General features: G+C 36.4%; 1 protein-coding gene across 4 annotated transcripts in view; it reads left to right on the plus strand.

Moving 5' to 3' along the window:
* Window positions 1–17,079, plus strand: part of UMAD1 (UBAP1-MVB12-associated (UMA) domain containing 1) — an 82,653-nt gene extending 65,574 nt beyond the window's left edge. For all 4 annotated transcript variants that reach the window (XM_061344688.1, XM_061344689.1, XM_061344692.1 and 1 more), the window contains one exon: window positions 15,093–17,079. In XM_061344688.1, the coding sequence (XP_061200672.1) occupies window positions 15,093–15,350 (258 nt within the window). In that variant the 3' untranslated portion in view covers window positions 15,351–17,079. The remainder of the gene's footprint in view (window positions 1–15,092) is intronic.
* The last annotated feature ends 390 nt before the right edge of the window (window positions 17,080–17,469 follow it).

The following is a 17,469-nucleotide window of genomic DNA, read 5'->3' on the forward strand; positions in this document are numbered from 1 at the left end:
AAATTGAGTAACTGAGGATATGGATAATTCTGGCCATTAAGAAAGCAATATTCCTATTTGCAGTGGTGAGTGTATTTTTGTAAATTTGTGGGTGATCTTTACTGATTTAGCAAATCTGGAAAAGCAGTGTATTATGTACTCAGTATGTCATTGAGGCATAGAACATTAATTGAAATCATAAACTTATTAGCATTAAAAGAAGAGTGCTTCATAAGCATAGTACATCACATTAAACGATATTTGCTAGACTGTAAAATAGGATCAGATATTTGTCATGCAGAGTTGAACAGAAGAGCATTTAGTTCTTCAACTGCATCTTTCAAGTGCTGGAAACTTGCTTTTATTTTTAAATATAAACTATTTTACAATTTATTAGATGTAGACTTTATGGAACATGGAAAGTGTTTTTAGAAATGTTATTTAAAGAAGAATGAAGTAATACTTTGTTCTGGGTTACTTCCTTATTCAAAAAGGAAGTGAGGTTGCGTTTGATTTTTTTGAAGAAAGTATCTTCTGGAGTGTTTTTTGGTAACTGTCATCATCTTTGGAATTTCCCATTTACTTGGATACTATGGGATTTGTTTGCTGTACAGTTACTGAATTGTCAAATACAGAAATTGGTATAATCTTGCTTAGATTATTTAAATTAATGCACAAATAAAAGCTTACACCGAGATCATCTTGCAGATACTAGCAACACGTAACCTCTTGCAACAAAGGTCATATCTACAGTCTGTATTATTCTAAGAGGTTTTGATATTGCATGTATGTAGAGAAACTGCAGATGTTTAGAAACGTGGAGGAAGGGAGTTCTCAAAGGCCGGCTTTAGTCCAAACAGTTAATCTTCTGCTGCAGAGAGTGGGAACAGAAGCTGCTGCTTTGAACAGTCCCATGTGGAGTATCCTCTCCATCTCCAAGGGTAAAGATAGATGTTTGGGAGGGTCATCTCCCAGTGCCGAGTCAGTCCTATGGAGATGTGTTGTCCGGCAGGCTAATGAGTGCTCTGGGCCTAATCAAGCATCCACAATGCCACTGAAGTTGCTTCAGGCTCGTGAACTAAAAGTCATACGCACATTTAAGTGCTTTTCTGGATTGAGGCCAAAATGCTTAGTGTTCTGCAGTGCTGAGAACTTGAATTAGTCTCTTTGTGACTGTGAAATACAAAGCTTCTAATTTTAACTGCAACACCATCATCATAGAAAAGAGATATTACAGTGGGGTTTTTTTTTCATGCTTGTGAGTTTTCCATTATTATAGTACAGTTTCCAGATAATTCAATCTTTATCTGCTTTTAGTGGGAATTTAAGGTTATAGAAGATAACAGAATGGAAAGGTTAGTTTTGATATATGAAGAGCGCCAGAGACCCTAATAATGTGATGGGGTTATTTTTGATAATGAGCTCTTCCACTGGTAAAGCAAATTAGTGCAACCATGTATTTTTGTCCTACTGTGAGAACAATTACATAGCATACCTATTAGGAGACATAAAAATTACTTTTGACAGATGGTATGGCTGTGAATTAGGATTTATGAAGATTATTGTATGTCTGGTGTCCAGGACACCTGGGATTGTTAAACTGATGTAAGAAACAACAACAACAAAAATTACATTTCTGGTAATAGCTGCAGTGTTTTGTATCTCCCTACTGTCACCTTAAGAAGCAGCTTGTGTTTATTTGATATTGCAGTTCTTGACAATCCGACATGTGCTCTTTAGCCAACAGATGTCAGCAGATTTAATGGGTGAAAACTGTACCAGTAAGAGTATTAAAATAAACTGCCAAAAATGAGAGCTGTCTTTAGATTGCAAACTAAGATTTTCCTCATGCTGTGTGTTCTTGTTTTGGTTTTGGTTTCCTTTATAGTCCTATTTCTCCCTCAAATATTTAATGGCTGTTGTCTTCTATCTAAGGAGCTTGTTATACGTTTTCTAGGGCAGGAGAGAATCCCCCAAGGGATTGCTTAATCCATAATTATCTAATTTATATGTTATTGTTATAGCCACTCTTAATTATATACCTTGCTGTGATACTTATCATCATGGAATGTAGTTTTCCTTATGAATTGCAATGGTTCTTGTGCCCTTTCTTTTCATAATTTGCTACTAAAAACTGAGAATGTAGCAGAGAGCAAGCCCATGTTTCTTGAATTAAATTTAATATTATCTATGGTTTCCTGCATATACTTATGTGCACCATTTTGGGCAAGTATGTAAATGAATTAGAAAACAAAAATATCTGAATTGGCAAATAATGACCTCATTAAAATTGCTCCTTTGTAAAGCTGCCATGCAAGGATTCTGGATAGGTAAATAACAGTTTCCTAGGCATCTGGTTAGGGGTTGTGTTAGTCAGTAGGAAAGAAAGAAATACTACAAGATATCAAATATGAAATAAGAGATAATGGGGGTTGTAACTGCACAGAGTAGGGGAAAAAATATTTTTTTTATTCTTTTAGAGAAATTAGCAAGTATTGCTTAAGTTGATAGACTTTTAAAATACCATTTTGAGCAGATCACCTGATATAATTTTAGGGCATGAATAATGCTAGCATTACCTTGTTTTCCTTAAAAAAAAAAAGTTATGTATTCAAAAAAATAAATTGAAATCAATTGTTTCTTTCAGACTTGTTGTTGCCCACTTTTTATTAAAGCTTGGCTGTCTGGGTTGTTTTTGCAGGTTACTGGAAAATGAGCTGTAACTGATCGTGTTTGTTCAGTCACCCAGCTCTTAGTTTATGGTTCAGAGGGTACCATATTTAAAATCACAAGAAGCGAGTTCTGGCCTAGATTTACTGCATCATTTTAAATATCCTACATTTCCTTTAGAGAACGTGGTTTATATTCAGAATTATTGGCCAGTGTTTGTGATTGCTCCCTTTTGACAAAAATATAGTGTCTCTAGAAAATGTTGCTGCTTAGATTGGCCTTTTTTTTTTTTTTAAGCTCTTTTAAGCTAGAATTCTAGTCACAGCCTGGTTAGAGTAATTGCTTGTCATATGTCATATTAACTCCAATATCTTCTTTTTCACATATAAAGCCCTTAAAGCACGTTGGTCCATATTTTCTATCTTCTTAATTGGGTATGTAAGCAATAATCACTTAATGAAATTATCCAGTCTTAGAAGCGACTAGAATAAGGCTGTCTTGCAGCAAGTCATCAAGCATGTACTATTCTCTGAATGCTGGTACTGTCAAGAAGAAAGATCTTATGTTTTACTCAACTGTTGTGTATGATCATAAGCTAAGCTATAGCAAGTCAATTTTTAACATTACATTTAAAGAAGGATGAGTAGTTCTTAACATTGGGGGCTGCAATGGAAATAATCTTTCTCAGCTCCCATTGTCCTTTGCATATACAGCAAATAGCTGGCAGTTCTTTGAGGGATACATGCACAGCCACATATCAGAAGTGCGTACAAAGCCCAGCTGCCGTGTGATAAGAAAGGCACAGTATATGGTCATGATCTTAATGAGAATTAAGTTTAATAGCCCAATCACCCCAAAACATCAACTACTGCATATTACAACTATTACTTTGCCACAGCATATTTACTTTACAATGCTTCATTATATTGTAATATTCATATCACTATCTGATAATCGACAAAAAAATGTAAGACGTCTTCTAAGAAGACGAAGAAGTTCTCCAGTATATATGGACTAGTGGACTCAAGTCTGCCCTCAACAGTCGGGCAACTTAGAGGGAAGGGTGTATATTATATATAAACACATCAGGTATACATACATACATATGTAAAATTTAGGCAACATGCTTATCCATAAAAAAGTCTGCTTCTGCATGTCACAAAGGATTAGTTGTGATGGCCTTAGAAACAACATTTTATAAACTCTGATTTGTGTAATTTATTGACCCAGGGTCAACCAGCAAGACCTGGGGGTGTCTTGTAAGAGTCGGGTTTTTCTGAAGTGAATAGTTAGACTTGTTATCTGCGTAACATGATACACGGCTGGGGTTATTTTAGATACCTAGTAATCATAGTAACATCAAGAATGCTATGTCCATTGTCTTTTTCTTAAAGGGAAGCATTATATTTTTAGATATAAGGAACTGGAGTGAGAATTGAGAGATGTGAATTAACGTGGTTGTCACCAACTTCCTCTCTGAATTTCGAAAACAGTTTATTTTCAAAAACTGATGCAGCACTCTCTTACAAAGCACTTTTCTATAGCACTTTGCAAGTGTGAAATACTGTTGAAGCCTTTGTATGACTTCAGTTATGATTTCATTACAAGAAGAACTAAGGAAGCCTTCCAGTCTTTTAAGATGAGACTTGAATGTTCTGTTTGGCTAGCAAATACACGTAAGCATAACAGATGGATGGAAGCATCCCTCCCTCGTGGTCAGTTTGTATGATTGGTGAGGTTTGAGCAACAGAAGATGAAATCACTTCCTGCAGGGACATACAGACACACAAGCATGGTATATTTTCATTTCTTTTAGTGCCTATATATAGCAATGTATGTACTCACATGTACGAAGTTCATAAAGTACTAAAACTGGCCTGATTGGCAGCCTCTTCATTTTGAGAGCTAGGCTTTAGTAAAGGAATGCATGCTCCAAATAGTGACCAAGGCACATGTATACAGAAGCACAATTTGCATACCTCCCTATTTAGTTTGGGCAGACTCACTATATGCTTGACTTAATTGTATGCTTACTCAGTTGCATTGAATGGTTATTTGTAGCAGAAGAAGCTCAGACTGGGTGCCCAGATGTTCTCATCACATATTTTAGCCTTCTTCTAATTTTGGGATCTTCTGACCAGCTTAATCCCCAAATAAAACTACTGATTATCATGTATCTCTTCCCCAAACACATGCAGTCAGACTGAAAGCCGATAATGCTGGCTCACTTTGCTGCTGTCAACAAATAGATTGGTCAGTCATTCTGCCTCTGGGAGCAACCCTTCTGGGCTCTCCAAATATGAAAATTGATCTAAAATGCATACATCACTTGATGAGACTGTGTGCTAATGCAGCCTGATGGTGCAGTGATAATTACAGCATGATGCATTAGCATAAAATGGTGGCTAAAAGACTGTAGCATAGGTCAGTTTCTTAATAATTACTTTAAACACCAAGTAAGGAATATAACAATGTCTTTAGGTTAGTTTTGCTGCCACTTTCTGGGGAAACAAAACAAAAGCCCAAACAAAAACCACAAAAACCAGAAACACAAAATAACAGTGGGCACTCCTTTTAATAGAAAGGAAATATGACATGAAAACTGCCTCATTTCAGTCCAAAATGCTGATATTGATAAGACAGGAATATGTTTTTCTGTACTTTCCATCAGTGGGTTGATCCTTTCACCACAATGTGCTGCTGCTATAATTTCTGCCTTAAATCCCCAAAGCTTCACCGCTCCTTAGTCGCATCAGATTTGTGAAAGACTGCGCATTGGGTAGTACGTAGTCAAATTTTGTTCTAAAGCACTTTATGAAATTGCAAGATAAAATAGAAATTGTTTGCAAATTTCTTTGCTTCCACGGGATTACAAACTTTAAGAATGCTTTTCTGCTGTTGTAATACAGTTAGTAGTCCTGCTTGATAAAAGCAAATCTATTTTTAAAGCAAAAATAAAAGTACCCTTCTTCCTTTTCATTATGGTCCAGTTATCTTCCTCTGGCAGAGAATCAAGTTCTGGCCACCTTAGAGGCCATCTTAATTGAAGTAAATGACCAATATTTGTTTCCTTATGTTTATTTAATTAATTATTTGATCCTTTACTGAGTTAAGAATCATCATGCTTTTATTCCTGCATCTCAGAAGCCTAAGCAGTAGGTGCTGGGGACAACTCAATATTTTTACATTGAAGCTTTACAAACTTTGGCTCCTGGTAACCTGTTTGTTGAAGGAGCTGTTGGCAGCTGCTCCATGTACAGACTGCATATGGAGGAACATAAAGTCAAACATCCATCTTTCCTTTCTCTCACTGAATTGAATATCTCAAGCAGGTGGGAAATTGTGTTAAGAGAATCTTGCCTAATTCGCTGGTTTTGGCATTAGAATATTTTACATCTGTAAACAGGACATATTGCTAGTCTGGCCACGTGCTTGGATTTTAAGCAGCATGATAAAAATCTCAGTACAAAGAACTTAGTACAGCAATTTTTATTCACATATCTGCCTGAGAATCCATTTATGTTCAAGACTGAGGAGAGAGACCATTAGGAAGATACAGGGGCTTAGTTACCTGGCAGAACTTCTGAAAGCATGGATGAGGATGTTGTTTGAAGGTAACACTGAAGAACTCCTGTGTTCAGACTAGTAATTCTTTGCTGTTCACTCTACTTATTTAGCTTTTTTCTGAAAACCAAATCCAAGATCATTTCCTTTTCCTTTCTTCTCATTGTAGATGGAAATCGTTATCCCTCTGTCTTTTTCCGCTCACTGCTATTTACATTCTATGGAGACATTTCACGGATGTTGCAGACGACCTCAATTACTCAAGGAGAGCTGTCTTGAAACAATAACTTCTGATTTATGCAGCTGTTCCCAGTTGTTTCGATTTGCTGAAAAATTTATTGACTTTTTTTTTTTTTTTAAACGTGTGAAACCATGTTTGCTAAATATTTCCTTACTGGCTTTTTATGTTCACTTGTTTAAGTTCTTTTCTTAACTAGACAGCTTCCTTTCCTATTCAAGTCCTTGGATTTTAATGCATTTTAGTACAGTAATGAGAGAATGTAGAATTATCCCTCTTTTTTAGAGCTTCTGCTCCATGGATATCTACCATCTCAGAGAAACTGTCATCTTTATCCTGCCGTAACAGATTACTATGTTGGAGCTTCTACAATTGCAGGGCTTGGGAGCAAGAGGTAGAGAGGAGGAGGCAGAGACCCAGTTTGTCTAAGCTTGTCCTCTTCAGGATATCAGCTTCCCAGAAAGTCTTCAGGATATTTTTTTGCTTGGCGCAGTAGAGAGAAACTCAGATCTTGTCACTAACTGCATCAACCAAATGTAGCTGCTAAATTAAAAAGGATTATTTAAATACTGTCAATTTCATATGCGGTTAAAGTTTTACAAAAATTGCATATTCTCTGGCTATACTGAAAAGTTACCCGAGTTCCTATTACATCAGGAATGAAGGTAGCAGGAAAATAAATGTGGGTACTTTTGGATGCTTTTGGTACTTGTGGGTACTTTTGGTACTTGTGGGTGCTTTTGGATGACACTGAAGTTACAGAACAAATCCATTATCAGCATTTCTCAGATTTCTCTATTCATTTTGCAATATCTTGACTTGCCCTTCACATCTGATTTGTGGCTTTGGAATGCGCTGCTGGATGTCTAGAGCTGCCTGCATTTTCAATTACAGTTCTTCTGGCTAGCAGTTTACTTACTATAGTAATTTTCATGAACTTTTTAATCTTTCAGCACACATGCTACAGAAAAGAAAAATCTGCCTAGTTAGTAACATTTCCTGGCACTGGTAGAAACACAACGTGCTGAATATTGTTCATGTTGCTTATTATAATGTATGAGGTCTTTGCTATGAATAACTTGCATAGTACTTCAAAGGAAAGGAGGAACTAGATAAACTGTTCCCTACTGAACATACACCTCTCTCTTTCTTCTGAGATAATTCTTATCAGGATATTCATGTTGCAGAGAAGAACGTGATACAAAATTCACCTGTTAGGGCAGTACCTTAAGCTCAGGGGCCTCAGAGAGGCGCAGGGAGTCAGCAAGAACAGGAAGCGTGCTGCAGAGGGGGCACAGCTGGTACAGCTCTTCAATTATCAGATTTGAAAATGTTAAAATTGGTTGGGATAGAAGGACAGATAAGAGTATAATGATTTTAGTTATGGTGGGTAATTAAGCATTTTTAATAAAAATGTAGAATCCTTTTCTGCTTTCTTTTAGTTCTGCAGTCTTTCTTCATGTTACATATTATCCCTGTTTGTTTAATTTTATAGTTTCTCATGTTTAAGATGTTACAGTTCTCTGTCTTTGAAAAAATTATTGAATGAAGTAATTAAATAATAGGAATTAGGAGTGAAGAAATAGAAGTAAGGATTAGGAATAAAAATATCATTATACAGTTTTGCTCATAAGGTCAATATATTTGCTAAATTTATCACCACCACCACCACCACCCCCCCCCCCCCACAAATATTTCCTGTGCCCAACTGTTATTATAAGGGATTGAGTAAAAATAGAACCTTAATCTTGTTCTGAGTTTGTGAAATTGTTAACAAAGAAAAACATGGGTTTTTTTCCTAGGATGAACAAATGAGATTGTTTGGACACTAGTAATGCAGCCCTTTGTGGTACTTGAGAATAATTTTCAGGGTAGGATTATATTCTGTGTTTCATAAATAAAACTAGAGGCATCTCTCATATTTACTGGGATACTGAAACTAACACACTTGAACCATGGAACATTCAGAGTATCCAGAGTTCAAATGGCAACCTCACAATTCTTCCCATCTGCAGACATAACCAGTTTTAGCTGTTTGGGACGGCAAGGAGCATGTAGTAATTACAGAAAGTTCATTCTGCATTTAAAATACCAAATCATTAGAGAAAAAGCTGGTTCTGAATAATTGCACTTACCTAGTTGCTTTAATGCCAATAAGGATGTACAAATGTACATCATTATTGATACTGAATAAGTGGTTTAGCAAAGATTCCCCTACTGTTCTTTGCAGGCCAGGATACTCTGTGGGGAGCTTTGCTATAATAATGAAAAACTGTAGAATGTCAGAGGTACTTTTCACTGTTTCTTTAGAATTTTTTTCTTTAAGATTTCATCAGCGTTAACCTGACCTTGATTCTGTTCTAGTCTAAGAAATGGCTGAAAAGCATGCTTTAAAGAGGAAAGTGAAAAAGAAAAATATCAAAAAAGGATGCCACAAATCAGTAAAAATATTCCTGAATGCTTAGTTTAAAATCTGGTTCTGCTTTACTCTGAACAGCCGTGTTGATAAATGGAGAAAAATCATGCTGCCTACCGATCACACAAAATTTTTACAGGTAGCAGGAGCTCTTTAAGAAAGACAAATCACTGCTGTATTACAGAATGAGAGTCATAAGAAGCTGGAAACAAGAGCCCAAAGCAAATGGGAAAGTTGATTTCCATTGACAGCCATTCTTGCTTCTAAAAGCCTCTCCAAGGACTGTCTTGGCCTGAAGCTTTCAGGCATGGAAGTCTGCCCTATTGCAACCACTGACAACACCAGTTTTAGGCTAGTGTTACAATCCCATTCACTGCATTTCTGTTAAGAAATAAAGAAAGTGACCAGAAGCCATCTGGATATAGCAATGAGCCACTGCAAGGTCTCCAGCACTACTACTTCCACCTGCTTTTGTTCTCCCAGAGAGAAATAACTTTTCTCTTGAGTCCCTGGAGGGGATGCTGACTAAACTTTTGAGTGAGACTAGAAAGAACAGCAGCTCTCATGACTCACATAACGCTTTCTGAGGCATCTCAGGGGCATCTGTATTGTGCTTGTCTGGGTGTGTTTCTTCCTTTCTTACAGTTCTGTAAGCATACACACTTACTGGTGTGTTGGGGGGGGGTTATTACTGATGTTTTGGGTTGGGTTTTTTGTGGGGTTTAAAAACTATCGTGTCATGTACACTTCTCCCACCTCCAGCTAATCTCCCTTACTAATCCTTTCTCCTAGCTTATATATTTTAATATGAAGCACTAAACATTCAGAGCACCTTGTGAAGAATGTTTTTTTCCTCCTCTGTTTCACTTTGCCATTACTGTTCTGATTTGAAAGGAGAATCATTATCATCAGTGGAGATGCTCACTCTGCAATTCCTACAAATTGTCTTAAAAAGCCCAGTGAATACCCTAAAAAGCATCAACTGAAACACAAATGGAAGAGCAATCACCTAAAAGAATTTCCCTTTCTAGATACATCAGAAATAACTGCATAATGCTAAAAAAAATCTTAGATACGTTATGATACAGTTTGCTGTAATACCACAAAATTGCTTGAAATAAAGCTAATATTTTTATATCACCAGTAGTTCCGTAGGTCTCTGTCATAATTATGATATTGCTGGATATTTACTAAATATTGCAGAAGATTGAATATATGTTTGTTTCTCAAGGCTGTCTTTTTAAGGGAAATTGGTCTGCTTCTGGAAAAATTCCCTGCCCCTCCTTTTCTTTTACAGAAATTTCTTTTAATGAATCACTTCTTGTTAGAAAACCTTGTTTGATAGTTTGGATTACAACCATGCTAGCACTGATCTTTGATGCTCCTTCAGAGCACTGTAAATCCAGCTTCTCAGTACATTGTAAACTATGCGTGTTTTCTTCCTTATGAGACTCTTGGCAGGCTTTATGGTTAGCAGACAGAGATGCAGCAAATTAGATGCTTTTAAAGGCAGCTGAGAAATTCTCTTTTTTTCTTTTTTTTTTTTTTGAGCAAAAAGGAAGAATTTACCTTAAAGGATAAGTGTACACTTTGTTAGTTTTGAAATAGCATATAGCACCCATGCTATCAGAGCACAATTGTTATCTGGTGGACAACTACCATATATATATACATACTGTTTCTTTTATCCCTGTTCATTTGGATTGCAAACCAAGAATGAAGAAAACACCTTGCTTATTTAAGTTAAATTTGATTACCATACCTTCTGTAATTTTACCTGTTTTTCCTGACTCCCTGATGCTTAGTGAAATGTAAATTATTTGATGATCTTCTATGTCCATTCAGTTGGTATTTCTCCTAGCAGGATTGTATGTCATAGCATTTGGCAGTACTTTGTTTAGCTAATGTCCAGAGAATATGCTCTGAATAGATTGTATTCTGGGTAAATAAGTTAGGCATTTAAGTAGAAACCTGTGTGACTAATGTGGGATATCAAATTCTCTAGGATTTGCAGTTCTATATATGCTTGAAGAATGCATGCATGAAAACGTAAGCCATTTCATAACCTTGAATTTGATTGCATCACATAGCTTTGTGCTGGTGTCTGCACTGTAACCAGCTTGGGCAATCTCAGCACTGATGGGAGATGGATGTTCTCTGCTAGTGTGTCCAGTTCTTCATTACATTACCACAGTCACTATAAAAGCCTGATGGTCAGGTTGGATTCATCAAGGTTTTTTTCACTATGGGGATTCTCCAGCATATGTCTCACTCCATTTAAAGGGTGTCTTTATGCCATAACACATATGACACACTGTGTACTAGATAAAGGGATGGGCTCCAGAATATTCCAGGACTTAAACTGCAAACATGACAGAGTTTTACAGCAGCCTATCTTAAGTTTCCAGGTAAACTTTGTCCAGAGTTTTTCTACCAGATTTAGATTTTGCATTCTACATTAAAGAATCATCCTTCCCAGGTTTTGTATTTTTCCCATTGCATCATTTTTTGGGATTTCAGCACGGTAATAGTAACATAAAACGTGACTTGCTATAAATGAAAAAGGAATGTGAACATTTTAAAATAGTGAAAAATACACATTTTCATTTGAGAGATAGTAGTGGTTTATATGTGAAACTGAAATAGGAAATCTTGAGTCCTTTTCTCATTTATGCTGTAAACAGATCTTGTCATACTGGGCCTAAGACCTCGGGAAGGGCTGGATGTACTGGGAGCCAAAGACTGTTGGATCCAAGATCAGCTTATGGAATTTGTTATACTGACCTGACACTTTTCTTTGTTCCTGACTTTTCTGTACTATGTTGCTCCCGGCCATTTTGGGCTTTATTTATGATACTGTTTTGACTATTCAAGTAGGATCAGAATCCATAGACTATTAAGAACCTTGCTGACACTATGCAGAGGTTGCGTATGGTTAAGTAATGTTGAACAGTAAAATAATTCTAATGTAATTAGTCCTTCCTTACTGCAGTCTTGCTTTGAAATGTGGAGAGGGACCTGAGAGTAGGAAAAGCTGGTTCTTGCTCTGTCATTGTAATACATGGTATCTCCTGTGGGCAGAAAGGGTTTTAGTTTCTGGGGCTGCCCATTTGGTACCCTTCTAACAAATGTAAAGCTTCTGGGGAAAAAAAGAGGATCCAAGGTGCTTTGTGCTTTCTCCATTTATTTTTTTCTTTCTTTCTTTCTTTGAAGTTACTTTTGACACATGATAGTGCAATTTGCATTGAAAATTGAGTTCATCCAGCTTGTGGGACAGTAAAGATATAAACAGGTGTTCATAAAAGTATAGTTTGCCAAACAAAATAAACATTAGATTCTAAGGATTTCTGATTATCATCTGAGCTATGGGAATGAGACAGCAAGTGAGGGATCATTTTTCCCTGGAATGTGAGAGTGGGGGGAAGAAGAATGGTCTTTGAAGATCTCTAATTGATTCCTCGATGTAACCTTTTCCTGTTTTTTCATTTGGGGCTTTCTGGCTCCACTCTCCCCTTCAGAATATGGGACTGATTTAACACAAGCAAATACCAGCACCTCCATAAATTCTCCACAGGTTATTTCTTTCAAGAAGGAAAGTTCAGTGCAGTGTAGAAATTAAGGGAAGTTTTTAAGTTTACAACAGCTAAAAATTAAGTACTTATTTGAAGTATTGTGGGAGTTTTCAGATAAATATCTTTAACATAAATGTTCTGTGTGGCAGTGTTCTTAGTGAAAGCATATGTCTATAGAAGATGTTTATGAATTTTGTTACGATGCGCACCTTGAGTCTATTTGGCCATGACAAGGAAGACTTCCTCTAAATGTTTGTTATCAGTCAGCAGCTATAGAAGTTAAGATCCCCTTTAAAGTGGGAGCTGCTGATCTTCCCCTTGAAGATAACTGTGCTGATTAGAACAGACAAGTACAAGACGTTTTAGGGTTTTTCCTGAACTTACAGACTTACGGTGCTATTGCCTGGGTTTTTTTTCTCAGAGCTTGGAAAGCTGCAGTAGGAGAACTATGCAGTCTTTCTGACTTTTCATCATCTGTAAATTTTACCTTCAGGCGTTATGTAGTACAGACATGTCAGTATTACAATAGCTTAGAGAAGATTGTTAAAGCAGGAGAAACCCAGTGACATACTGTGTCTGTCTCCAGAGGGCTCTGAAGTGGCCTAGAAGAATAAGCAAAGATGGGACTACTCTTTCCTTTTTCATATCTATAAAATAAATTTTTTATAGCAACTAGACAGAAGGTGATCTGAAAGAAATGGGGAAAAGTCAAACAGGCTCTGTTACTGGGAAGTGAATCCCAGCAGCTCAGTAGAAAGATGTTTTCTTCACTTGACTCCTTTGAGCTCATTCATTCATCTTTTGTACTGGATCATAACAAGGAAGGTTAGTATTTACATCTAGCAGTCATTCCTTTTAATAAAACTTCTTAACATTAAGAAATTTTACATTATTATCCTGTGATATAGCAATTACTGATTTGGGGAAGTGTATCTTAAGCTTTAAGTTTCTAGTCTTCATGAGCTTCCAAATGAGGGTCCATTTCAAAGTGGGCAGCACCACTAACCTATTCTGACCCAGTAGCTTATGCAGGTGTGAGCTTCTTCAGTCACCTAAGTACTGACTCTGAACTGACATAGATTGGCAAGATTATCTATTTCACTGTTGACTGGTTAATAGAAGGTTTAATGTTTACTTATCTGACTTAGTAGATGAAATGTTGGGTTATGTGAGGAATAAGTAGAGCTCAGGTTGCATTCAAGTCAAATCCAGTCCTTCCTCTGAGAAGCAAAGTGAATTTTACTTGGCTAAATGCTTAGCAGTGTTAGTTACTTCCAGGATAGAAAACAAACCACCTCACCACCCAAACTGTCCCTCTGCCAAACAGCTACAACCTCAGGTTCTCTGTAACAGTCACTTCCAGCACACATCAGATCTTGAGCACCACAGCTGCCCTAAAAATCATGGAAAAATTTAGGATGAAAGCACTGTCCATACAACTAGATCCATTTAACTCTTATGATCAGTTGAATACCAAAGTAGCTTTTAAAGGTTTCATTGCTCTGCCTTCCCTAATAACAGCATAAGCTTTGGATTTTTCTGGCCGTGTGCTGTGTATGGAGGGTTGAAAGGAAGAAGTCAGAACTTCAATCAGAAATTCATGTCTAATGTTCTTGGTTTTGACATGTCTTGTTAATCACTTTTGAGCAAATTACTGAAGATTCCCATATGTGTGCTTATACAAAACAAAAGTCCATATTACAAACATCTTATTCCTAGAGATGATGTGAGAGCTATCAGTTTGGATAGCATTTTATTGCTATAAACAGTAAAGTTAGATTTGATTTTTAGAGGCAGAGTAAATAGTCTTGTCGCTGTTTTTAAAGCAATAAAAGTTTTAGGATAGACACTTTAATAAGATCATATTGGTAGGCCATTATCAAAGCTTGCAAGTATATTAGGTCCAGCATTCTATCTGCTGGCATTTTCTGTAAATTATATTGACATTTAAACAGCAGGGTTGGTATTTTATTTATTTTATTTTATTTTATTTTATTTTATTTTATTTTATTTTATTTTATTTTATTTTATTTTATTTTATTGTTGGTTTTGATTCAAGGGTTTGGGGGTTTTTTGTTTAAGTTTTGTTAACTTCTATAAAGCACATGTTTGGCGATGCCTATATTGCAATTCCTATTGCTATTCCAATTTTGCAATTTCATTCAATTTGGAAAGCAACATCATTAATACTTTGAAATAACTGGGATAGGAGTGTTTTATAATCATCAGTCATGCCTTTGTTGGACAACTTCTGAAAAGGCACAAGGGGAACAAAAGACAGAGCTTCGTCAGTTTCTGAAAGGAGTTCTAATGCAAGTCATTTCCCCTAAGCAAGACTGAACATTAGGACAAAAAGTCCCACCCAATTTAGAGGTTTCATAAATGCAGAGTAAGAATAGGTTGAGAAATCTTACTAATCATAAAAAAAACATCCATTGTTGTTTTAGCATTAATTCAAGTCAACCTGACCCAAAAAATGATATTGACATGGATTAGGAGCTGCTGTTTCAGATACACTTCAACCAAATTCTGAAACTGCTTTTATTTATTATTTTATTTTCTTCATGTATTAGTAGGTCATGATGGCTCTAAGCACAAAGCCTTAGCTGCCTGATTCATGATGTCTAAATTTCTGCTTTTCTCTTCTCCTTAGATAAATACAGGGCACCGGTCGCAGTTGAGTGTATCAAGTGCCGAGGTGGGAAATGAAAGGAGTCAAAATTTGGAAAGCAGCCCTTTCATGTCAGATCTTCTGAGTGACGTACCCTTTGCCCTAGCACCACATGTGTTAGCAGTACAGGGCACCCGTAATGACGTTCCTGACCGATTGCTCACCTACGACATCAATGATAATTTATCAAGATTTTGGTATGACTTTACCCTTGAAAATTCAGTGCTTTGTGATCCGTAATGTTTTCTTTAGTATTTCTGTCTGTGTCAAGGAAGAAGTCCTAAGGTGAAGATACAGACTTAATTGACTTAATATTTTGGGGGACTACCACTGGTGTATCAGATGAATTGTGTGAACAGGATTCTTATTCACAACCATGTTGTATTTCTTAGCTTTAAGTGAACTGTAACTTACTATGTTAAATATTCTGGTTATTTCAAAAGAAGTCAAGCAAAATTGTTTCAGCTTGAGACTGGTTGTTGATATCTACTTCCAATAGGTAGGCTACACACACAAAAATTTCATAACTTTAAGATGAAGTCTATACATGCCTGCACTGTTTTGTTATTTCACTCAGATACTAAACATGTAGATCCTGTTGCATGTGTTAAGATCACCTCTGATTTTCTACAGATAGAAACCAGTATTAACACTAAAGCAATATTGCTTTGCAGTCCTGAACAGACAGCTTTTCAGTTAGACCAAGTTTTACAACTCAGAGTTAATTATGAGTACTTAAATAATTATGAAGACTTACTAGAACTGGTAAAATTTACTAATTTCAAGTAAAAATCAGTTGCTCTGCTCCCTTTCCAATAGATGGTATTTTTGTCCTTCTCATGTTGTGCCTGGAGAAGTCCTTGCCTCCTGCCTGTTGGCTGCTGTTTGTTCTCATTACCACATGTGTTCCTGATTTATACACAGATCAGCTTTTCCATTTTAACCTCTTTGCCCCCTGAAGAAGGAAATCTCAGGACACGTACTTTTAATGGTCACACCCTTCTTTTTTCAATTTGTGTGCCAGAGATACACATGGCAATGTTTAGCAACAGGAAAACATTACATTGTTTCTTATCCAGCTAAATTAAATGGCTAAGTACCTAAACATGCATTCTCACAGACCACTGTGTCCCCTGCTTACAAGCTTTAAGCATGTTTTTCCCCGACTAAAACCAGAGCTGCTGTTGCATGAGCAACAGCTCCCTGATGTAACGTCATGATTTGTGATGAATAATGATCTCTGTCGCACAAAAAAAACCACTTGTTTTTTCTCTCGAGGTAGAATATTTATATTGTGCCAAACATTAGTGGATATTTTCATATATTTTCTATGCTCTGTGGTAGCTTAAAATACATGTATTTTCAGACTTCCATCCTCTTACAGTTTTTGAGAGAAATACTGGAGAAATTACATTGTGAATACGTCTTAGGTTGTTAAATATTTGTGATTTAGATTTTTTTAAGTGTATGTATTTAATATTTTTGACAGCTGTGTTCATAAATGTTTTGAAGTTATTGTTTCAGGGACAGTATCTGTGCTACAGTCCAATAAAAAACATGCTAAATAACAGTGAGTTATTTCTTGTGTGTGAGAGTTATTACTCAGCTTCACCTGTATTGTTTACTATAGCTGTGACCATTTCAGACTTCATGGGAGCTTGAACCTGGAAATCCAGTTTGGAAATCTTTTCAGTGTCATTTAAAATAGGGGTCCTTTTGATCAGATATGTTGCACTTCATTTGATGTATTCTGTGTGGTGGTTTAGCTCTTATCCATGGCTCTGCTCTGAGGATCCTATGGCTGTGAGCTGGAAAGTACTCACAACTCTTATAAGGAAGAATTGTTTTTACCAAGTTGTTTAGAAGTGGTTTGTGTGCTAGTTTTTTAGTTAGCACATACCTGAAGCACTAAATTTAATTTTCATGATTGATTTATATTTAATCATTAAAAAATTAATCATTCTGCAAATAGCATGTTTCCATTCAAGTTGTCCATTTCAGATCTGAAATGTTTCTGCAGGTCAGCTGGTCTAGAAGCAGAACTGCAAAACACTGTTGAAGACTGAACAAACTCACAGTACTTGTTCTTTCTTTGCTAGCTGACTTGGCGTGTAATTTTGTGCATTCATTTCTTGCCAAAAGTTAGCTAATTTATCTAAAATAATTACATCTTGTCAGAACTGTGCTCTGTTACACTCACAAGCATCCTTTCAAAAGAAGAGGAGAAGCAAAGGAGAGTAGGGAGGAGGTTGTATTCATCCATGATGAGAAATGTGGATGGTAGGTTAAACATTTGGCCTTCATCCTTCGTCATGTTTTGTAAAGGGTAAAATCCACATCTAGCAACAGTACTAGTAAT

This window comes from Neopsephotus bourkii, unplaced genomic scaffold (assembly GCF_033783945.1).
Source record: "Neopsephotus bourkii isolate Nb327-2 ecotype Australia unplaced genomic scaffold, CSIRO-AGI_Nbou_v1 NB_233, whole genome shotgun sequence".
NCBI lineage: Eukaryota > Metazoa > Chordata > Aves > Psittaciformes > Psittacidae > Neopsephotus > Neopsephotus bourkii.